This window comes from Diorhabda carinulata, chromosome 3 (genome assembly GCF_026250575.1).
Source record: "Diorhabda carinulata isolate Delta chromosome 3, icDioCari1.1, whole genome shotgun sequence".
Taxonomy (NCBI): Eukaryota; Metazoa; Arthropoda; class Insecta; order Coleoptera; family Chrysomelidae; genus Diorhabda; species Diorhabda carinulata.
This window is the reverse complement of record NC_079462.1, coordinates 2333266-2358847: the sequence shown is the minus strand read 5'-3', so window position 1 is coordinate 2358847 and position 25582 is coordinate 2333266. Positions and strand designations below refer to the sequence as shown.

Sequence of the window (25582 nt, the reverse complement as noted above, 5' to 3'; positions counted from 1 at the left end):
TGAAACATGGAAATTCCTTTTGAAAACGAAACTTATTGAGTCCCACACTAGAAAGAACTGCTCATAAAAGTCCCTCTTCATGGAAAACAGTCAAAATGATCTCTCTCTTATGTTTTGCAAATGAAAATTTGAGGTTGGGAAGCACGAATAAGAACCAGCTTTGAAGCTACCCATCGTCTCATCAGTCTATGGAAATTCTACATTAGAACGAAACGTTTATTAAGGTCTCTCTACACAGGAACCAATCAAAGTGATTTTTGCCCAGCGTAAGCTAACAAAGAAACTGGAAAAAGCTTTAGAGCATAAAAAGTAGCACTGGTTAGATGAGAAGAGGCTTGGCAACCTTGGATAGTCGCATTAACAATATCAATCTATGGGATAAGCAATAACTGCAAAACCGAAAGACATATACCCACTACTATGATCATTAGGAGAGCTGCGATGTTCTGCGATGTTTTTTCTCTATCGAATGTATTTGTTTTCCACGTTAGCCTCATGTCTAGATGTACGCCTAGGTATTTTACGTTTTCTACAAGGTACCTGGCCTATTAAAGAAAATTTTGCTTTTTGCTTGCGATGTTCAATAAGTTCGATAAACTTTTTATAATAATAATCGTCAAGCTTCTCAAAATAGCCCCTAACAGCTTCATTTTTGGAAAATCTTTGACCGCCGAGCCATGTTGGGAACAGAAAATAATCCGAGGGGGCTAAATCTGGCGAATAGGATGCATGAGGTAGCAATTCAAACTTTAATTTAGTAATTTTGGCCATTGCAATAACGGATGTTTGAGCTGGTGCATTGTCTTGATGAAACAACACTTTCTTCTTGACCAAATGCTTGATTTCTTCGCTCAAACGTTGCTATAAATTCGCATTATACTTTCCGTTGATAGTTTTTCCTTTTTCAATAAAATTTATTCCAAAAAATCTACGCCATTCCTTTTTTTGTAGATGGAACATCTTTTGCCTTATTTGGAGCCTTTTCAGTCTTCTATTTTAATGTGAAATGATGGATCCACGTTACATGGAAACATCTTCACGACACAGATTTTGTTCCACTCGGCACCTATCTTGCCCTCAGTTTTCTTATGTCCAAATTTTCAGTTAAAATGCGATGTACTGCACTATTTGAACTCTCTACTATGTCTGGTAACTCGCGGACTTTCAGTCGACGATCATCCAGTGGATTTTCTTCAAAATTTCTGGAGTTGTCACCTCATTTGATCGATTATTGCGATTTTGGTCTCACGCCCTCGTTTAAACTCTGCTACTCAATATTTTACTGTTAGTAACGAAGGAGCGGATTCACCCAGAGTAGAATCTAGTCCAGCTTCAGTATTGGTTGAGCTAAAGCCTTTAAAATAACAGTATGCTACTAAACAATTACACACGTGTCTTCCTAAACCATCAGTCTTCGTAAATTGTCTATAAATTTGCCAACCCAACGATCCACTTCAATAGGAATTATTTTTTGATTGTAAATAACGTGTTTCAAGGACGTAAGGTTGGTCAAGTAAATCAAAAATAGATTTCAATTTGACTAGTGAACAGAAATAACGTTTATGTGCAAACTAAAATCGATTTATTTTATTCAAAACATAAAATTATTATTATATTTCATAATCGAATTGAAACTGTACATATTCGTACAAAATTTCAATACATTGTTGCCAGAAGTTGCGACAAAATCGTAAAAAATACGAAACGAACAAACTGAGCAAACCCCAAATATATTTCAGTATATCGAATACAATCTTGACTATACTTGACATTGAGCTGTAATTTTATATTTTCCTCGTTTAAATTATGATAAAACTTTCTCGTATTTCATATATTAGCTTTTTGTGTATATGGGAGTGCATCATGTCACCTTCAAAGGAAACTAGAAGCTCGCTGGTTCATAATTATTCCTGACAACACGTTCTTTTAAACAGTCACGATTATTCAGTTCGACAGAATTTACAAAACGCATTAGTTGCCTTTTTCTCGACTCGCATTTACATAAACTTAACGTCGTATAAAATAATAAAATACAAAAGTTGCGCTGTTGTTTAGATTCACCATTTTGTAACTATACATATCGAATAAATCACCGGTGAATGTTGGAAATAATTGTTTTATATTGTTATTGTCACGTGAACCGCACAAATCGTCATATAAAACATATTTCTCAATCATTTCTTCTAGTTCAATTTACAAAATTGAAAATAGTCAAAAACGCCCTGTATATAATTTCATTTTTTCTAAAATAACGTCGAGGTACATTAAAAACTTCTCAAACTTCCTTTAAAAAAATTTTTAATCGTGTACAAGAGTAAACTAAGGTAATTATACACTTTCGCGGCCCCCTGGTTTTTTGGTTAGGTTAGGTTAGGTTAGGTTAGGTTAGGTTGGCTCTAGAAAATCGAAAAATGGTTGGATTTTAATGATCTTGGTCTCAAAATGTTCCATTTTACGGCGGATTTATAAAAAAAAATACGAAAATTAAAAAAAATAAATATTTTTTACAGTTTCATGACTTTAAATGCAAAAAAATTACTTTCTACATATAATCCTTCGTAACTGTTTCTGACGTCGTGGAATCAAGTTCGTATATTTTTTTTTCGCAATTTACATAAAAAAATGAATATTTTGAAAAAAAAAAAATGTTTTTCTACTATTTAAGGTTTAAAACTATTAAAAACCGCAAATTCAGCCACTACCCCCGTGTTTTTCATAAATTCGTCGTAAAATGGAACATTTTGAGACCAAGAACATTAAAATCCATCCATTTTTCGATTTTCTAGAGCCAACCTAACCTAACCTAACCTAACCTAAGATAACCTAACCTAACCTAACCAAAAAACCAGGTGACCGCGAAAGCGTATAATTACCATAATTTTTTGTAAAGGATTATTTTGCAAAACCGTTTTTTTTACGATTTAAAACAGTAAAACTATGAGAAATTTTCATTTCAGCTATTTCTACTATTTTTTTTTATAAATCCGTCGTAAAATGGAACATTTCGAGACCAAGATCATTGAAATCCATCCATTTTTCGATTTTCTAGAGCCAAAAAACCAGGTGACCGTGCAAGTGTATAATTACCTAAACTAAATATACGAGGGTTGTATAAAAAATTTCTTCCAGTAAAACTTCACTCAGAATATACTGCAACAATAAATTGAATGCGGAGTACCCCAAACGAGCGTTTTGGTACCGGTACCGAACCTGTTTTCCAACATTGGCAACTGCGCAAAACACAATCCAAAAAACAGCAACCGGAAATCTACAAAATAATCTAAACAAAATGGCCGAAGTGAAATGAATCAAAATTTTGACAATTACACCGAAAACAGACCAGTGCCTTTCAGTCACACTGAATAACTGCCAGCTCGCATAAGTACGAGGTTGGTCCAAGAAGTAAGTTGAGACCTGCAGTGTCTGAAGATGATAATTTGGTTGTCGAAACGCGCGTTCGTTTGGTAGACATCAATAGTGAAAGTTTTGGTCGACAGTTTGAGTTGGTCGACAGTTTTTAACAATTTTTTTCATATTTATATAAAAAATAAACTTTTTTTACCGTCTTCTCCCAGAGGACTAGCGCTGGCCTTTTTTTTCTTTCTCGGTAAATCTTGAATTCGCAATTCCTGTGCAGCCGGGGTGAAATTCGAACCTAAAAAAAACAAATTTTAGGAAAATGTTTCGAATAGAAATATAAATGATCCAATTGAAATAGATTTCCCGATCGTTTTCTCCCTTTTTATTTATTCAGCCGTGAAAATTTCAAGGAATCGCTGAAAAAACTACCAGGGTCCTAGATGAAGTAACAATGTTTAGAAAATCATTGGTGAAAAGTGTATTTTCTTCTAGACCCAACTCGCACGTACAAAGTTGACTTTCCACGCTTTGGAATTGTCTCATCATCCAACTGACTGTCGATTGGGCTCCGGTGTGATACATTTGGTTTTATTCCGATTCAACAGACCCAAACATTACTAAAAATCGTTAATTAACTCTTGTTTTGAATCGATTTTCCTTTGGTAACTTTAGGGTGTTGATTTTGTGGTCTTTTTTGTCATTTCGCCTCGTTTAAACTTAGAAAACCAATTCCTAACTGTTAATTTCCCCGAAACAAAGTCCGAATAATATTTATCAAGCTTAAAAAGCCCGAAATTCCTTTTTATACAAACAAAAAGTTGCTCCACTCAAAATGCCATAACTAACAAACGAACAGTACGTCAGCTGTCAAATAAGTATTTTTTTAATACCAGTAGCGCCATCTAGGTGTCAGTCTACTATCTATTACTCACTACTTTCGTTGTGGTAATCGCTTCTTGCCAACTCGCCCCGGTATATCAATTTTACGGTCGGAATTATTTGAAGTAAATATTTGGAAGTGGGGCTCTAACCCAAACTTATTCCAAAAATGTCATTATGAATTATCAACAATTACATTCAATATGAAAATCGCGAATTATAAGGAAGTTGGTTAAGTTAGGTTAGGTTCTAATCTTTAACTGTCAAGTGCTACTTTTTTTCACGAGCTACCAGTTCAAAATTTGACCTAATAGAAAAGGTGGAGGAAAAACGAGGTTAGGTTAGATAAGATTAAGTTAGGTTAGGTTAAGCTCTAATATTTAACTGTCAAATGCTACTTTTTTCACGATAAACTTTCCACGACTGATATAATGAAAGAACGAATGTTATGATAAAAATTCGTGGGAGAAAAATCATAATCTACACTGGGTGCTGTGCCCTCAGACCCCACCTGGGGTTAGCCCCTTTAGAATCCACCCATCTCCCTTTTTCGATAGTGACAAACCGAAGAAAAATTCTCATCAGAGCTACCCTGTTCCAAATTTAACCCAATAAAAGAAGGGGAGACAAAATGAGGTTAGGTTAGGTTAGGTTAAGTTCTAACCTTCAACTGTCAAATGCTACTTTTTTCACGACAAGCTTTCAACGATTGATATAATGAAAGAACGAATGTTTTGATAAGATTTCGTGGGAGAAAAGTCATAATCTACACTGGGTGCTGTGCCCTCAGACCCCACCTGGGGTTAGTCCCTTTAGAATCCACCCATCTCCCTTTTTCGATAGTGACAAACCGAAGAAAAATTCTCATCAAAGCTACCCTGTTCCAAATTTAACCCAATAAAAGAAGGGGAGACAAAATGAGGTTAGGTTAGGTTAGGTTAAGTTCTAACCTTCAACTGTCAAATGCTACTCTTTTCACGACAAGCTTTCAACGATTGATATAATGAAAGAACGAATGTTTTGATAAGATTTCGTGGGAGAAAAGTCATAATCTACACTGGGTGCTGTGCCCTCAGACCCCATCTGGGGTTAGCCCCTTTAGAATCCACCCATCTCCCTTTTTCGATAGTGACAAACCGAAGAAAAATTCTCATCAGAGCTACCCTGTTCCAAATTTAACCCAATAAAAGAAGGGGAGACAAAATGAGGTTAGGTTAGGTTAGGTTAAGTTCTAACCTTCAACTGTCAAATGCTACTTTTTTCACGACAAGCTTTCAACGATTGATATAATGAAAGAACGAATGTTTTGATAAGATTTCGTGGGAGAAAAGTCATAATCTACACTGGGTGCTGTGCCCTCAGACCCCACCTGGGGTTAGTCCCTTTAGAATCCACCCATCTCCCTTTTTCGATAGTGACAAACCGAAGAAAAATTCTCATCAAAGCTACCCTGTTCCAAATTTAACCCAATAAAAGAAGGGGAGACAAAATGAGGTTAGGTTAGGTTAGGTTAAGTTCTAACCTTTAACTGTCAAATGCTACTTTTTACACGACAAGCTTTCAACGATTGATATAATGAAAGAACGAATGTTTTGATAAGATTTCGTGGGAGAAAAGTCATAATCTACACTGGGTGCTGTGCCCTCAGACCCCATCTGGGGTTAGCCCCTTTAGAATCCACCCATCTCCCTTTTTCGATAGTGACAAACCGAAGAAAAATTCTCATCAGAGCTACCCTGTTCCAAATTTAACCCAATAAAAGAAGGGGAGACAAAATGAGGTTAGGTTAGGTTAGGTTAAGTTCTAACCTTCAACTGTCAAATGCTACTTTTTTCACGACAAGCTTTCAACGATTGATATAATGAAAGAACGAATGTTTTGATAAGATTTCGTGGGAGAAAAGTCATAATCTACACTGGGTGCTGTGCCCTCAGACCCCACCTGGGGTTAGTCCCTTTAGAATCCACCCATCTCCCTTTTTCGATAGTGACAAACCGAAGAAAAATTCTCATCAGAGCTACCCTGTTCCAAATTTAACCCAATAAAAGAAGAGGAGACAAAATGAGGTTAGGTTAGGTTAGGTTAAGTTCTAACCTTTAACTGTCAAATGCTACTTTTTACACGACAAGCTTTCAACGATTGATATAATGAAAGAACGAATGTTTTGATAAGATTTCGTGGGAGAAAAGTCATAATCTACACTGGGTGCTGTGCCCTCAGACCCCATCTGGGGTTAGCCCCTTTAGAATCCACCCATCTCCCTTTTTCGATAGTGACAAACCGAAGAAAAATTGTCGTCAAAGCTACCAAGTTCCAAATTTAACCCAGTAGAAGAAGGGGAGGAAAAATGAGGTTAGGTTAGGTTAGGTTAAGTTCTAACCTTCAACTGTCAAATGCTACTTTTTACACGACAAGCTTTCCACGACTGATATAATGAAAGAACGAATGTTATGATAAAAATTCGTGGGAGAAAAATCATAATCTACACTGGGTGCTGTGCCCTCAGACCCCACCTGGGGTTAGCCCCTTTAGAATCCACCCATCTCCCTTTTTCGATAGTGACAAACCGAAGAAAAATTGTCGTCAGAGCTACCCAGTTCCAAATTTAACCTAATAGAAAAAGGGGAGGAAAAATGAGGTTATGTTGTATTAGGTTAGGTTAGGTTAAGTTCTAACCTTCAACTGTCAAATGCTACTTTTTTCACGATAAACGCAGAGCTACCAATTCAAAATTTGACCTAATAGAAGAGGTGGAGGGAAAATGAGGTTAGGTTAGGTTGAAATCTTTGTATTCAAACCTCAAGTTCAATCCAATACGCATGAGGTAATGAGTGTTATCGCGGATTGTGTCTCCCCCATCTTTGAAGTACGTTCGGGGCACTAAAAACTAAAAATTTTCGAAGTAAGTTTGAGAAAGTGAATTTTCACCTTCGATATCTTTCGCAGTATTTTAAGTAAGAATGTAAACAGTACACTCTAATTCATAAATTATCAACAACGAAATAAATTTAACCTTGAAATTTTGTTAATCGAATGCACGCCACTGACTATTTAAATTTGTTACAATATTAGCAACAATTTTCTTACCATGTATATTCGAGATTAGATTCTACGGTACGTACGTATGTACTCGTACTTCCTAATTGTTCCAAATCTAATTGTTTATCTTTGCGAGTGTAAATTGGAGTTCTAAATATGGATACTTAGGTATTATTTCCAACGTGTATCTTATTGACGCAACTTGCATGTATATGTGTAATAATTTAAAATAGGTACTAATTTTATTATTAGTTTACTTATATGGAATAAAAATCGGTTTATCGGTTTATCATTCGAGGTATTCATTTTTCGGGATAGAATAAATATGAAAATATGTTCGGATAGGTTAGGTTAAGTTAGGTTAGGTTCGAAACGAAAATTTGTTTTTTGAAATTACGTAGTACGGTCCATTAGTTGGATCCATGAATTACGTCGGTATATATAGTAGAAAAAAAATAACGCCATCGTATTCTAGAGGTTAAATAAAAGTTATGTACATAAAATTCAACATTTTTTGTCTATGCGTTATTTTTTTAAACAATAAAAACACCAAAAAATCGGTACAAATTTTGTTTTTTGCGTTTTGCTATGAATCTATGCCTTACTCGTTTTTGTTACTATGGGCAATATTGTAGAGAATTGAAAAATCTTCAAAATAAGCTTTTATAAATTAAATTTCGATTATTTGTTGCTTAGATAATTTAACCGAAAGGTGAAAAAATTTAATTTTTTAAATTGTTTGTAATTTGTTTAATTTTAAATATGAAGGTTTCTTATTCACTGAAAACCGAGGTCTCGATGTACTTAATCAATGCTCTAAAGATGGGCCCTGTGGTCCCAATAGTTTTCGCAAAATGGTAATTACACCATAGGAGGCCTTTTTTTTCAAAGGGCCATTATTGGTCACCGGATGGTCCTATCATCATTTGGAAAGTCGCGTTGGAAAGAAGAAGAGTTGAACTAAAAATCCCTCGTCTCAGTTTTTTGATTTATTTTTTTTTGACCTCAAAAAAGTGTGCAAAAAAGGGGTAAAAAAAATTTATATACAATTTATTGTAGTAGAACCGGAAGTCGACTAGAACTTTGTTATTTTCAATAAAACACCCTGTATATTAATACATTTTTGAAATTTACGTAAAATTTTAGTATACTTTTGTCTGAAAACTTTTTTCGAAAAATGCATACTTTTTGAGTTATTAATTTTTTTTCTTAAAAATTTGATCGTTGCAGACCCTTATGAATTATTTTTTTACGAGGATACCCTTAAAGATATGAAAATGGTTTCTATTCGGTTGCATTTGACAAAGCTGAACGTATTTGGATCTATGTTGAAAAATTCTTCATTTTATACAGGGTGTGTATAAAAAGTGTTCAAAGTTTAACCTCATAAATATCAAATTTCTTTAGTTTTTTTTAAATAAAACCACCCGGATTTTTCAAGTTTAATGCATTCAGGGGTAAAAAATAAGGAAAATTCATATATACTTGTACCTAAACCTTATCGTTAACGAGATATTAAATGTTTTCTGTAAATTTTTAGAGATGCAGGTGTGGTCTAAATCTTATTTATTCATTAGTTTTAATTTTTTATGTATACTTTTAGTAGGCTTTGTCAATTGTTGAATGAATTTGCCTTATTTTTTACCCTTGAATGTATTAAAATAGAAAAAACCGGGTGGTTCTATTTGAAATAATAAAAAAATTTGATATTTATGAAGGTAAACTTTGAACACTTTTTATACACTCCCTGTATAAAATGAAGAATTTTTCAATATAGATTCAAATACGTTTGACCTTGCTAAAATCAAACAAACAGAAATTATTTTGATATCTTTAAGGGTATCCTCATAAAATAATAATTTATAAGGGTCTGCAACTGTCAAATTTTCTACAAAAAAATTAATAACTCAAAAAGTATGCATTTTTCGAAAAAAAGTTTTTAAACAAAAGTATACTAAAATTTTACGTAGATTTCAAAAATGTATTAATATACAGGGTGTTCTATTTAAAATAACAAAGTTACAGTCAACTTCCCGTAGAACCGGAAGTCGGCCATCTTTAAAGATATTTTAGTTAACAAGATCGTATCCGAAAACCCAAACGTAGAAATTTTCATGATTTTACAATAAGTATTTTGCCATATACAGATAGTTTTAACTCGTCGTGTACAGATTCAACATTTCAAATCAAACTTTTGACTTGATTTTCGTTCGTTTCCCAAAAGTTCACTTTTTTGGATATGACGTTTTTTCGAATTGACCCATACCGTTGTATTGGTCCTTGGAAAGTAAAAATAGGAGGTACAAGGACTGTTTAATGTATTCAACGACCTACGATAATTTATATCAACATGCATAATATTTTTTTATTGTATGAAGAAATTGTTTTTATGATTACTTAGGACATTATTTCTGCTGAACGCATTGTTTTCTTTCAATTCTAGAATAACATACGGTCAATAAAATTTTGATTAGATAGTCTTTTATAATAATATCATTATTGTTTATTCAAATATTACTTGTAAATCATAATAACACCCACCCCTTATCATAATTATCAATAAAAATTGTTTGAATTAATTTTTGAGTGAAAATTAGTCCGGTCAAATTAGACCAAAAAATAAGAGTGAAGCAAAATAAATTCCCCTGAAGCTGAAAATCGGTAAAATTGTTTAAAATACAATTTAAAATAAAATTTGAATGTTCCCCATCATTTTCGAGTATGGAAAAAATTTTTATTCAACGTCAAATGTCAAAAAATTTCGTTTTTCGCGATTATCAGCAAAACGGTAAGTTTTATCATGAAAATATTTCAGACAAAAATTGTAGATCATAAAATTATCTACAAAAAAAGTACCAATACTTTTTTTCCTACGAGCCACCGTTTCTGAGATATAACGAGTCAAAAAGTTTTTTAAACAATTTTACTGATTTTCAGCTTGATGGGATATTATGTAACTTGGAATGTCTAAATTGACCGGATCAAATAAACTGAACGTCACATTTTATCGACTATATCTAATGAAAAATGTCAAACTATAATTAGAACACTTTTTACACTGCCTAACGCACGTTTCGATAACTGCATCATCGTCTTCAGAGACTAAAGGTTGAACTACTCTAAACTTCGTCATGGCGCGTATCAAATCTGTTATATGCTATCCATAGTGTTTTATTTTTACAAGGATGATCACAGAAATACCTGATACCAACAGAGAAAACATAAAAATATATTTTCCCAGCAATGTTCAATAACTTCGACACCCAGCTCCTCAAAATAGCCATTAACTGCTGACATCACCTCTTCTTGGAATAGAAAATAATCCGAGGGAGCTAAATCTGGCGAATAGGATGCATGGGGTAGCAATTCAAACTTTAATTCATCAATTTTAACCATTGCAATAACGGATGTTTGAGCTGGTGCATTGTGTTGATAAAACAACACTTCCTTCTTGACCAAATGTTTGATTTCTCCGCTCAAACGTTGTAATAAGTTCGCATTATATTTTCCGTTGATAGTTTTTCCTTTTTCAATAAAAATTTTCCCCAAAAACCGACGCTATAACCTTGCTTGCAGATGGAACGGTCTTGGTCTTCATTGGAGCGGGTTCTCCCTTTTCAGACCAGTTTTCTCATGTCCATTTTCAGTTAATATGCGATGTAATACACTTTTTGAATTGCCTACTATGTCTGGTAACTCGTGCACTGTCATTTGACGACCTTCCAGTGGATTTTCTTCAAAATTTCTGGAGTCGTCACCTCAGTTGATCGATTATTGCGATTTTGGTCTCACGCCCTCGATTTAACTCTGCTATCTAATATTTTACTGTTGATAACGAAGGAGCGGATTCACCTAGAGTAGAATCTGTATTGGTTGGGCTAAAGCATTGAAAACGTTCACTGTTGATGGCTGCCAAACAAATATTAAACCAAAAAAACATCAGTTCAAACAAAAACACTTGTTTGAACAGTCAAAACATCGAATTGATGGGTCGTTTCTTATTTTTTTCAACCATTCTTCTCCCTATTTTTTATATTTACTTCAATCAGTATATTTGGTTTTGTTTTTTCGTCCCTTTTCCACCAAAATCTTTTTTCGCTTTTTTTTTCGTATCTATGTTTCTTGTTAGTTCTATCTCCTTCATTCTTTTATTGTTTTTCTTTTTTGCTTGTTTGCTATTACTAATCATGTAATTTTCCTTTTCAAAAGTTATAGTCCAGGAAACAAGGGCAAAAAATAGACAGAAGTCTAAAAAGTATGTAAAAAGTTGAAAATTGACACCCTCTTTATTTTGAGAAAAAAAAGGGGTGGCAGAATACAAAAAATTGCATTATTCAACTCAAAATTTATTTGCCTTCCGCTAGACTTTATCTATTATGGAAATTTTTGGTTATTTTCAGTCCAAAATCTTATTTTTTTTTTCCTTTAACGTTCCAAGTCTCTGCTTTCTACCTAGATGTGAATAATATCGAAAATATCGAATAGAAAGTTCAATTATAAAGATAAAAAGATTAAATTTGCGATAAAGTGAATTGTTTTCGTCTGGCTTTTGAGTAAAAAAAAATAATCAACTGTCTTATACAGGGCTATTCATTCCTGGACTACTTTAGGAAATTTTTTCACTTGTTACGACTAGTTTACATTTTTTCCACCTCGATCGCTGCGTCCCTTATCGTTCTTGTAGTTTTTTTTTTATAAGAATAATCCCAGAAGTACCAGAACTGACCCAGAGATGGCGGTAGTTGCTTCAAAAGTACCTCTGTATCGATCTTATTGAACATCTCTGGGAAAAGTTTACCGAGCTAAAAGGAGATATTTTTTTCCAAAATTTTCGTGTTTCTTTTGTTGGACCTGGTACTTCGGGTACCATCCTCGTAAGTATCCGAAATACTGTCGTTCTTTATCACATTTAAATCTGTTAATTGGCCACGGAGAATATATTATGTGGCTCACAAAAGCTTAGAAAAACAGGTAGAAAATGCCCTTAATAAGGCACCGTTCCTTTAGGGACCAGTATGGTGCACGTAAGCCCTACATTTCTACCTGTTTCTTGTTAGTCACGACCTCAATCAAGGCCACAATTGAGTCAGACTATACTCAAACATATGATTTTTGTAAGCTTCGTAGGGCAGGATCGGCCCGATAATAAAATTTCTAACAAATTTTGAATTGCGTGAATCATGGACATACCTATTGTGCCCCCCCCCCTTTCTTGCTGCTATACTGGGGATCCCATTGCTCAAACTGATCTATTCCCACAATGGGCTAGTTGACAAAATGTGGAAATTAGTTTAAAACTATTGCTTCACATCTATTTCACCCCAAAAATATATTATTTTAAGAAAAATAGGTTTTTTACGTTCGTATTTTGAGTTTTTAGAAATGAACTTGAAATTGACCGCGAAAAATCCAAGACTGTCATGGCGTCTCGAATGACGTCACACCTCGCGAAACAGCTGTTACTGTATAATGCCCCAATGTGAAAGTACAGCGATAAAAACGCCAGGAAAATTACATAGAACCTGCACGCTGCATTATCTAAGATCTTCAGGTATCTTTTGAAAAAACAATGCCCTGACAGGGCTTCTCTGAGTATTTGTAGGTTGCTTTTGCTTATGCTGATACCTTCAGCAGATCATCTCTGGGTATAGTATCTCTTTCAAGAAGGTCTTTGCCTGTATCAACCTCTATAGTTTGTCAGATCTTCGTCTTCCATTTCATACTCTTCCAAGAGGAGTTTCGTAATGTCTTGCACATCAAAAGAATGTAGATAGAGCTTGCACGCTGCATTATCTAAGGTCTTCGGGTATCTTTTGAGAAGACAGTGCCCTGACAGGGCTTCTCTGAGTATTTGTAGGTTGCTTTTGCTTATGCTGATACCTTCAGCAATTCATCTCTGGGTATAGTATCTCTTTCAAGAAGGTCTTTGCCTGTATCAACCTCTATAGTTTGTCAGATCTTCGTCTTCCATTTCATACCCTTCCAAGAGGAGTTTCGTAATGTCTTGCACATCAAAAGAATGTAGATAGAGCTTGCACGCTGCATTATCTAAGGTCTTCGGGTATCTTTTGAGAAGACAGTGCCCTGACAGGGCTTCTTTGAGTATTTGTAGGTTGCTTTTGCTTATGCTGATACCTTCAGCAGATCATCTCTGGTTATAGTATCTCTTTCAAGAAGGTCTTTGCCTGTATCAACCTCTATAGTTTGTCAGATCTTCGTCTTCCATTTCATACTCTTCCAAGAGGAGTTTCGTAATGTCTTGCACATCAAAAGAATGTAGATAGAGCTTGCACGCTGCATTATCTAAGGTCTTCGGGTATCTTTTGAGAAGACAGTGCCCTGACAGGGCTTCTTTGAGTATTTGTAGGTTGCTTTTGCTTATGCTGATACCTTCAGCAGATCATCTCTGGTTATAGTATCTCTTTCAAGAAGGTCTTTGCCTGTATCAACCTCTATAGTTTGTCAGATCTTCGTGTTCCATTTCATACCCTTCCAAGAGGAGTTTCGTAATGTCTTGCACATCAAAAGAATGTAGATAGAGCTTGCACGCTGCATTATCTAAGGTCTTCGGGTATCTTTTGAGAAGACAGTGCCCTGACAGGGCTTCTCTGAGTATTTGTAGGTTGCTTTTGCTTATGCTGATACCTTCAGCAATTCATCTCTGGGTATAGTATCTCTTTCAAGAAGGTCTTTGCCTGTATCAACCTCTATAGTTTGTCAGATCTTCGTGTTCCATTTCATACCCTTCCAAGAGGAGTTTCGTAATGTCTTGCACATCAAAAGAATGTAGATAGAGCTTGCACGCTGCATTATCTAAGGTCTTCGGGTATCTTTTGAGAAGACAGTGCCCTGACAGGGCTTCTTTGAGTATTTGTAGGTTGCTTTTGCTTACGCTGATACCTTCAGCAGATCATCTCTGGTTATAGTATCTCTTTCAAGAAGGTCTTTGCCTGTATCAACCTCTATAGTTTGTCAGATCTTCGTCTTCCATTTCATACCCTTCCAAGAGGAGTTTCGTAATGTCTTGCACATCAAAAGAATGTAGATAGAGCTTGCACGCTGCATTATCTAAGGTCTTCGGGTATCTTTTGAGAAGACAGTGCCCTGACAGGGCTTCTTTGAGTATTTGTAGGTTGCTTTTGCTTATGCTGATACCTTCAGCAGATCATCTCTGGTTATAGTATCTCTTTCAAGAAGGTCTTTGCCTGTATCAACCTCTATAGTTTGTCAGATCTTCGTGTTCCATTTCATACCCTTCCAAGAGGAGTTTCGTAATGTCTTGCACATCAAAAGAATGTAGATAGAGCTTGCACGCTGCATTATCTAAGGTCTTCGGGTATCTTTTGAGAAGACAGTGCCCTGACAGGGCTTCTTTGAGTATTTGTAGGTTGCTTTTGCTTATGCTGATACCTTCAGCAGATCATCTCTGGTTATAGTATCTCTTTCAAGAAGGTCTTTGCCTGTATCAACCTCTATAGTTTGTCAGATCTTCGTGTTCCATTTCATACCCTTCCAAGAGGAGTTTCGTAATGTCTTGCACATCAAAAGAATGTAGATAGAGCTTGCACGCTGCATTATCTAAGGTCTTCGGGTATCTTTTGAGAAGACAGTGCCCTGACAGGGCTTCTTTGAGTATTTGTAGGTTGCTTTTGCTTATGCTGATACCTTCAGCAGATCATCTCTGGTTATAGTATCTCTTTCAAGAAGGTCTTTGCCTGTATCAACCTCTATAGTTTGTCAGATCTTCGTGTTCCATTTCATACCCTTCCAAGAGGAGTTTCGTAATGTCTTGCACATCAAAAGAATGTAGATAGAGCTTGCACGCTGCATTATCTAAGGTCTTCGGGTATCTTTTGAGAAGACAGTGCCCTGACAGGGCTTCTCTGAGTATTTGTAGGTTGCTTTTGCTTATGCTGATACCTTCAGCAATTCATCTCTGGGTATAGTATCTCTTTCAAGAAGGTCTTTGCCTGTATCAACCTCTATAGTTTGTCAGATCTTCGTCTTCCATTTCATACCCTTCCAAGAGGTATTTCGTAATGTCTTGCTCATCAAAAGAATGTAGATAGAGCTTGCACGCTGCATTATCTAAGGTCTTCGGGTATCTTTTGAAAAGACAGTGCCCTGACAGGGCTTCTTTGAGTATTTGTAGGTTGCTTTTGCTTATGCTGATACCTTCAGCAGATCATCTCTGGTTATAGTATCCCTTTCAAGAGGGTCTTTGGTCCCAGGTCTGTTTGGTTCTGGGCAGGTAATCTCCGGTTACGTCTGTGGTTTTAGAACCATCAGAGTACCATTTGATGGTATTTCTGTTCATTTCTGGTATGATGTTTTGATCCCTGTTGCTTCTACAACTTAGTATTCGAATAAAATTGTTTCCGAAAGCTACAATTTTTTGGTGTTTCATCCCGAAGCATGTTCCACATTTAGTTTTTTATAAAAGACGGTTTTTCTTTATTAATTTCGTCACTGAACATTCTGATTCTGAGTTATTAAGGTTGTTCATGTTTAATTGTACGGAAAAATAAAGAAAGAAAATGATATACTTAATTTTCAATGGGAAAATTAACGAAAATATATAGCCCCTGCGATTTTTTATTAAAAAAATTATTTTTCTTAGTGTTTTAGAATAAAATGTTCAAAATTGATCAAACTTTACTTTTATTTTGTGTATTTCAATTTTCTACAAACGCTTCACAAAGTCCGGCTCTGCAAACATACAAACCGGCTTCTAAACGACTAATCCAAGTCGACCAACCGTAATTCTCGACCACAAATACCAACATTCTGAATTAAAAATCCACTGGTTTATAATATAATAAGTGAAACCAGATTGTAGTTTTTCAAATCTCGGTAGTTATCAGCTGATTTCAGTTGAAACGGGCTACCCGGCACCTGTCACGTAGGCAGGGGAATTTTCGAAATCATCTGGAAGCGAACGCCTTTAACCCTGAACTGGTTTTCGAAAGGAAACAATATTTTTAAATAAAACAAGTTGTTAGTAACCGTATTGATTATTAAAATTGCTTCAATACTATAATTGGGTAATTTTTGTAAACAAAATAAATATATATATATATATATATATATATATATATCTTACAGTGACCTAAAAACCATCAATATTTCTCCTTTGTCAATGTGTCTCCTTTCTGTATCTTTCTCTTTGTCTCTCTCTCTCTCTCTCTGTGTGCTTCTCTTTCTTTCTCTCTCTTTACCACTATCTCTCCCTCTCTTTTTCTGTTTCTCTCTCTCTTTCTCCAGTCTAAGGCACATACCAAATCGCATCCATTTCCGAAACTGACATTATACTGAAATCTTCGACGACATTCAGTCACAGAAACATTCGCGAGAACGAAATTCGTTTCTGCAGCACTGTTCGAAATATTGACTGCTTTTATTATGATTACAAACTTGTACTACTTTTTTTGTATACTCCAACGAGACCAGTCGTGAGCGATCTGCTGTTAGTACAGTACAGCGCCGGACTCGGATATATTTTAATTAAAATTTATTTCATCCGTTATTAATGTATGTAGGGTTATGATAAAGTTGAACTCGAAATTAATTAAACGTACAATATTTATGCGCGAAAAAAAAAATGTGCGCCAGGTTATTTTTTTCATTTTCATTTTTTTTCAAATCAAAAGGGATTTGAACCAACGAGGGTGACGCAATTAAAGTGGTGGGTTATACTAACAGTGATAAGCACTAACTTTTTACTTCTCGGACCTTTTTATATTTTTTTCTTGTTAAATCTTAATTTTAGGTCGTTTGTCGTAGAAAAAAAATTAACGTTTCAACCTATTTCGAGTTTTATCGAAATATGAAGTCAAGACTTCGAAGCTTCCCCTCGTAACCTATCATATAATAGTCTATTTTTATGAATCAGAGAGTAATAAAATGATGAAGCATCCGTAATCCATAGGCGTATCAATTAGTAGATATAAATAGACATTATAATTAAAACAATTGGAAAAGATTAAAAAAAATTAATTATGTTATTAATTTTATTAGATTCAAGGTTTATTTCGTTTTTTTTTGTTAATTTTTACAGTTTTTTCTTATGTGACCTGTGCACTATTTTCAAAATAGAACGTTGCAAGTTTTATGAATTTTTTGTATTACTTTAAGTCCAGCCCTTATTCGGATTCGTACAGATTTCTTACGAGTGAAGCGAAAACCTTCAGAAACATCAACCTTTAAAAAATAAAAAATGCAATTACCAATGGCAAACATTGCGTGCGCAATGAATCGAAAGCAGTGCCGTCGAAAAGAAAAAATTCAATATACAAAAATTTTTGATGGAAATTTCTATTCGACCGCTCCACTTGCTCTGACCGGTTCGAATACAATAATTATTTCGAACGTCGGTGTATTCATTTCGGTCGTGCGCCCAGCTTTTGCTCGAAGATTAAAGGTTAACCTTTGTGTATTTCTTCTTTTTCTATACAACTAATTAAATAACAATATAAAAATAAAGGTTACATTTAAATAAAGTAGATAGGAAAAGGCCGATGCTCTCAAACCATAAGCTAAAGTCGAAGGTTCGTTTTTTCTCATTTACTGGCATATAATAATATAAATTGGAAGTTTATAAATATTATTTTGTGGGAATGTTGCAATCAAACACCAAACTGTATGTACTCTTCTAGATATTTAACCAAGCTTTCGAAAAACTACTTATTCATCATCAGGGACTGAAATTATGGTCGAAATATAACATTGCATATATATATATATATATATATATATATATATATATATACAAAAATTTTTAAATTGGTCAATATCCTTTGATATATATGTCAAAATAAAAGATTTCTTGTATTCACCTCTGAAACAATTTCGAAATTTAATAATTTGAAAAAGTATTCTGGCGTTCTGAAATGAGAAAACAACTACTTTCCTGGCTAATATCTCGACGAACATCTCCTCCGAAGATCGTGAGAGCGTGATGTCGACCTTTTTGTCGATATTAACATCCCCAATTGTTCGCAATTGCAAGGAAAGGTTTGCAGCCACGTTTCGACGTTATTACGTCTTATCAGAGCGGTATAACAAACCTCTTTCGGGCTCGAGACCCGAACTGAAGACAACGTCAAAGAACGTCGCTATTTGGTTCATGTAGTTAAACATTCTCACTTCCAACTACGAACCACTGGTCAGTTATAAAGCTAGCGTAGTCGCCGATAATATAAATTCCGATGGCGGATAAAATATATCAAAATAAATGATTTATACTATTGAATATTGAATTACATCTCCTCCGAAGATCGTCGCAATTGCAAGGAGAGGTTTGCAGCCACGTTTCGACGTTATTACGTCTTATCAGAGCGGTATAACAAACCTCTTTCGGGCTCGAGACCCAAACTGAAGACAACGTCAAAGAACGTCGCTATTTGGTTCATGTAGTTAAACATTCTCACTTCCAACTACGAACCACTGGTCAGTTAGAAAGCTAGCGTAGTCGCCGATAATATAAATTCCGATGGCGGATAAAATATATCAAAATAAATGATTTATACTATTGAATATTGAATTACATCTCCTCCGAAGATCGTCGCAATTGCAAGGAGAGGTTTGCAGCCACGTTTCGACGTTATTACGTCTTATCAGAGCGGTATAACAAACCTCTTTCGGGCTCGAGACCCAAACTGAAGACAACGTCAAAGAACGTCGCTATTTGGTTCATGTAGTTGAACATTCTCACTTCCAACTACGAACCACTGGTCAGTTAGAAAGCTAGCGTAGTCGCCGATAATATAAATTCCGATGGCGGATAAAATATATCAAAATAAATGATTTATACTATTGAATATTGAATTACATCTCCTCCGAAGATCGTCGCAATTGCAAGGAGAGGTTTGCAGCCACGTTTCGACGTTATTACGTCTTATCAGAGCGGTATAACAAACCTCTTTCGGGCTCGAGACCCGAACTGAAGACAACGTCAAAGAACGTCGCTATTTGGTTCATGTAGTTAAACTTTCTCACTTCCAACTACGAACCACTGGTCAGTTAGAAAGCTAGCGTAGTCGCCGATAATATAAATTCCGTTGGCGGATAAAATATATCAAAATAAATGATTTATACTATTGAATATTGAATTACATCTCCTCCGAAGATCGTCGCAATTGCAAGGAGCGGTTTGTAACCACGTTTCGACGTTATTACGTCTCCTTAGAGTGGTATAACAAACCTTGTTCGGATTTGATACCCGAACTGAGTCATACAAGTTTTTCGGGATCTCTATAATACAATCCGTTACTGAGACGTTTTTAGTTGCCCAGAAATTTATTTTAGGGTGTTCCAGATGAAATTGACGAAGATTTTAGCTTGGAATAAAAAACGTAATGGGGAAATTCCCCTCAGAAGGGGACCTATATACGATATATCGAGTGCGTTGCACATTGCCTTTCTGCGAAATAGGGTTCGCACTAATGATCGATCGATATCAAATTCTATGGGGTATATTTCATCCTCACCTAACAACCACCATCCCCTGTCCTGATTCAGTCGCATTTAAGGATAATACAATAAAATAATGCGATTTAAACTTTTCAGCGATTTTGCCGCTTGAAATTTCGCGTCGAAATAAGGTCTGTATATAGGGCGACATACGGGGGGTATGTGAAAAATATTGCGATCGTAAATGATATTGAGTTGGGAAGCTCCAGACAAAAAATTTTCAATTCGTAAATAGAGTGAGAGCCTTTAAGCACTTTGGCCTTCTAATTGATCCGTAGTACCACGTTTACCACATTACCAAAGGCCGAAGTCCTCTTTTGAAGACGAAAAGGCGCTTTGGCTTGAATCTATTGATGTCTTGTTGTCAAGAAGATGTGAAGAGATGTTCAAATGTACTATTCTGTTTTGGTACAGACATATTGGGAGATCGACCGGGAGTTGAAGTTAGTTTTTCATCCTTTTCCCATCGATCTTCCATGATTCTATCGAACTAATTGACCACCCCACGTATAAAATGTGTGGAAAATCCCACTAAGCTTGTATTAGCTCGAAACGAGCCTGTTTTATAGTATTAATAAGTTTTTTCTTTATAAATCGTGTTAATTTTAGATGTATTTTGATAAAAAATTAGTTTTGAAAAACATTTATCGAAACATAACCTAAAATCAAGACGATTTATCAAGATCAATACTTAGAAAAGTGAAAAATTGGTTCGTGATAAAATTTTCAAAAAAAAAATTCAACTCACCGATAGTTTCAGAGGGTTTATAATACATTTGTGTATCTTTAGCCAGCACCCCTTTGGTCCAGGATTTTTTCGCGAAAATCGGAGGGTATTCATTTTGTTTTTCGACCCTTTCGAGAATCCAATTTGATTCTGTTTCGCCTTCTAGTTTGGCGTCCGGCAGCCAAGGTTCACTAGGTATTAACCTCGGACCATATTTCGACGCCATATTTTAATAAAAATAACGTCAACCGTTTTGTCAATACTGAAACTGTCAGTGTTTGGCGGTTACTAAGGATACGAAAATGGAGAGAAATAGTTCGGTTTCAGTTCTTAACGAATCGAATGTATTATGAGGAAAAATGGAAAAGAAAATTTATAAATTTTCAGTTTATTTGCGTAAGTTGTTTATATTTTGAGATTCCGCGAAACTAAGAGAAGTTAGGCAACACTGCATTTTTAAATACTACCGTCCTTAAATCGTAATTTGAGGTCGAAACAACCCTCACAAACCAAAATAATAGTGTCCCCCCAGGTTATACATATTTGACTACTTTCAAAACTAATTTCCACGAGATTCCAATACACGACGTAGATGTCGGCCACGCTCGGCACAAAATACCTCGTTGGCCTTTTTCGTAGTAATATTCGACATCAGCAACCCCAAAATCCCCCAGGTTATATATATTCGAACATTTTCAAAACAAATTTCCACGGTATTCCAGTAGACGACGTAGATGTCGGCCACCCTGGACACCAGGTACCTCGTAGACCTTTTTTTGTAGTTATATTCGACATCAGCAACCCCAAAATCCCCCAGGTTATATATATTCGACCATTTTCAAAACGAATTTTCACGGGATTCCTGTAGACGACGTAGATGTCGGCCACCCTGGGCACCAGGTACATCATAGGCCTTTATTTGTAGGGGTATTCGACATCAGCAACTCCAAAATCCCCCAGGTTATATATATTCGAACATTTTCAAAACAAATTTCCACGGTATTCCAGTAGACGACGTAGATGTCGGCCACCCTGGACACCAGGTACCTCGTAGACCTTTTTTTGTAGTTATATTCGACATCAGCAACCCCAAAATCCCCCAGGTTATATATATTCGACCATTTTCAAAACGAATTTTCACGGGATTCCTGTAGACGACGTAGATGTCGGCCACCCTGGGCACCAGGTACATCATAGGCCTTTATTTGTAGGGGTATTCGACATCAGCAACTCCAAAATCCCCCAGGTTATATATATTCGAACATTTTCAAAACAAATTTCCACGGTATTCCAGTAGACGCCGTAGATGTCGGCCACCCTGGGCACCAGGTACCTCGTAGGCCTTTTTTTGTAGTTATATTCGACATCAGCAACCCCAAAATCCCCCAGGTTATATATATTCGACCATTTTCAAAACGAATTTTCACGGGATTCCTGTAGACGACGTAGATGTCGGCCACCCTGGGCACCAGGTACATCATAGGCCTTTATTTGTAGGGGTATTCGACATCAGCAACTCCAAAATCCCCCAGGTTATATATATTCGAACATTTTCAAAACAAATTTCCACGGTATTCCAGTAGACGCCGTAGATGTCGGCCACCCTGGGCACCAGGTACCTCGTAGGCCTTTTTTTGTAGTTATATTCGACATCAGCAACCCCAAAATCCCCCAGGTTATATATATTCGACCATTTTCAAAACAAATTTCCACGGTATTCCAGTAGACGACGTAGATGTCGGCCACCCTGGGCACCAGGTACCTCATAGGCCTTTATTTGTAGGGGTATTCGACATCAGCAACTCCAAAATCCCCCAGGTTATATATATTTGAACATTTTCAAAACAAATTTCCACGGTATTCCAGTAGACGACGTAGATGTCGGCCACCCTGGACACCAGGTACCTCGTAGACCTTTTTTTGTAGTTATATTCGACATCAGCAACCCCAAAATCCCCCAGGTTATATATATTCGACCATTTTCAAAACGAATTTTCACGGGATTCCTGTAGACGACGTAGATGTCGGCCACCCTGGGCACCAGGTACCTCATAGGCCTTTATTTGTAGGGGTATTCGACATCAGCAACTCCAAAATCCCCCAGGTTATATATATTCGAACATTTTCAAAACAAATTTCCACGGTATTCCAGTAGACGCCGTAGATGTCGGCCACCCTGGGCACCAGGTACCTCGTAGGCCTTTTTTTGTAGTTATATTCGACATCAGCAACCCCAAAATCCACCAGGTTATATATATTCGACTATTTTCAAAACGTATTTCCACGGGATTCCAGTAGACGCTGTAGATGTCAGCCACCCTGCACACCAGGTACCTCGTAGGCCTTTTTTTGTAGTGATATTCTACATCAGCAACCCCAAAATCCCCCAGGTTATATATATTCGAAAATTTCAAAACAAATTTCCACGGGATTCCAGTAGTCGACGTAGATGTCGGCCACCCTGGGCACCAGGTACCTCATAGGCCTTTATTTGTAGGGGTATTCGACATCAGCAACCCCAAAATCCTCCAGGTTATATATATTCGACCATTTTCAAAACGAATTTTCACTGGATTCCAGTAGACGCCGTAGATGTCGGCCACCCTGGGCACCAGGTACCTCATAGGCCTTTATTTGTAGTGATATTCTACATCAACAACCCCAAAATCCCCCAGGTTATATATATTCGACCATTTTCAAAACGAATTTCCACTGGAATCCAGTAGACGCCGTGTATGTCGGCCACCCTGGGCACCAGGTACCTCATAGGCCTTTATTTGTAGTGATATTCTACATCAACAACCCCAAAATCCCCCAGGTTATATATATTCGACCATTTTCAAAACGAATTTCCACTGGATTCCAGTAGACGCCGTAGATGTCGGCCACCCTGGGCACCAGGTACCTCGTAGCCCTTTATTTGTAGGGATATTCGACATCAGCAACCCCACAATCTCCCAGGTTATATATCTTCGACCATTTTCAAAAAAAAATTCCACGGGATTCCTGTAGACGTCGTAGATGTCAGCCACCGTGGCACCAGGTACCTCGTAAAAATTTTGTGCCCTGATGTTGCGCTTTATTTCTTCTAGTATTTATCTTCAATTTTCGTCGTCTTGCTACGTTTTCTTTATTTATAATATTAAATTGGTATACGAAGCTCTGATAATGTGGAGGCTTTCTTCTAAACCAATTAAGTTAGGTTAGGTTCATTTAAGTCAACTATATTTTTTATTTGAGAATGTAATAAACTTTATTTCGATAAATACCAATTTTTTTAAACTAGTTTTTCATCAAAAGAGACTCAAAATCTAGACAATGTATCGTAAAGAAGAAAGCAATTCCTACTTTCTAGTTACCCTGTATATCTTGTTTTCCATCAAAGATCGATCACAGATCAATACACGATAAGATGAATATATTATACTTAAAGCCACGTGTGTGTTTTATCGCCATTTTGTGTTTACAAACTTTTTTTATCAATAACAAAATTTGTTGAAAAATCAAAAACAACTGGTGTTACCTATATGAATTCAATAGCTTACAAAAAAAATATCATGTGGTCATGAATCACGCAATTTAAATTCATATATTCATGATTAAAACAATGTGAGTACTAGTTTTAGTCCCATTGTAGTAATTGTATATTGTCAAGGCTAAATTATACTAATAAATTTAAAAAAAAAGACATTCGACAACGTTATTTTAATTAATAGAACACCAGTCAATTTTTTTAAGAAGATGCCGAATCCAAGTAACGGATTCCACCAGATGAGCTGATCTGTCATCTCCGTCCAACCAGGAACTAGTATGATATTCGGTACTTAGCATTAAATATTAATCTATATATGCACGTTTTTAAAAAATATGCAAAAAATTGCATAGATTCTGTTCTTAATTTATAATTTTCCAAAATAAAACTGATACAGCCCCGTAATGTCCGTAATTATCCTCGGTGCCGTTCTGTGTATCGAAGGACCCGTTTAACTAGAGTTTATCTCAATCTAAAACAGCGGTTGTGTTCTGTTGCCAATGTTACGGCACTTAATAGCGCTGTTGCCAAACTTCGTTACACTTTATCATCGAGTGGAAACAAAGAAAATATGACTCTCAATGTAATCGTCTTCTTTTTTCTTTTATTTTTTAAAAATCTTTCACTCTATTTATACTGCAATTGTGAGTCATATTTAATTTATAGTATACGAGGGATAGACATTGTACCTAACCTAACGTAATACAAAATGGATTTTTTTTCGATCTTTTTCAATTTCAATGTTATTAAATGGTTTATAACAAATAAAGGAAGTGGTTTATATCGAATAGGGCGAGGTGGTTGACTTGATTACTGTCGGGTAACAATTAAAATTAAATGAAAATATATTATAATTGTATATTGATATAAAAACCACAATTGAACACAATAGGTTTTTATATAGCAGAAAAGCTACGATTGATTGTTATACAACATACAGGGTAATAAAAAAAAAGATGAAACAACATGTCTCTTTTCATTAAATGAAAATATTTAAAACATGATGAAATTTCTTGAAGAATTACGTACAAAATAAATTGTTTTATGTGCATAGCATAATTAAAGATTTATAAGAATTCAATACCATACAGGGTGTACGTGTACGACCTTCAAAATATACTAATTGTTTGGGGAAAGTAATAGAAGTGACAACACTGCAACGACAAACGGCTTCCAATCATGGATATACTACAGTATCCACGTGCGTCGTTAAATAAGGGTGACGCCATATTAGCATCAGGGTGAATTTTAACGAAAATGTCGTGGATAACTTTTCACATTTTTGTACAACTCAAATTGAAATTTTTTAATAATTAATATTAAATGTCTAATCGGCATACGATTCATCTACATTTGAGAAAATTAAGAAAAGGGGCAACACTGTACTGTACGACTTCCAACCATTACAGAGTGAGACAGAAGGTAGAGACGAATCTATGTATATAAACTGTCGAAATGCGTTAAATGAGGGTAGCGTAAGGGTAAATTTTAAAGGAAACTTTTCACATTTTTGTACAACAAGATGTTGAAATACAAATGCTACTTTCATACCACACCCTTTGTCTTTGTCCATT

General features: G+C 35.7%; 1 protein-coding gene across 2 annotated transcripts in view; it reads right to left on the bottom strand.

The window, feature by feature from the left end:
- LOC130891990 (dynein axonemal heavy chain 3) overlaps positions 1-20753 on the bottom strand; it is a 115259-nt gene extending 94506 nt beyond the window's left edge. For both annotated transcript variants that reach the window (XR_009058975.1, XM_057797151.1), the window contains exons 1-2: positions 20498-20753; positions 3563-3655 (exon numbers count right to left, since the gene is read on the bottom strand). Coding sequence is in view for 1 of the 2 variants with exons in the window: in XM_057797151.1 (XP_057653134.1) it covers positions 3563-3655; positions 20498-20702 (298 nt within the window). In the remaining variant the exon portion in view is untranslated. The remainder of the gene's footprint in view (positions 1-3562; positions 3656-20497) is intronic.
- Between the last annotated feature and the right edge of the window lie 4829 nt (positions 20754-25582).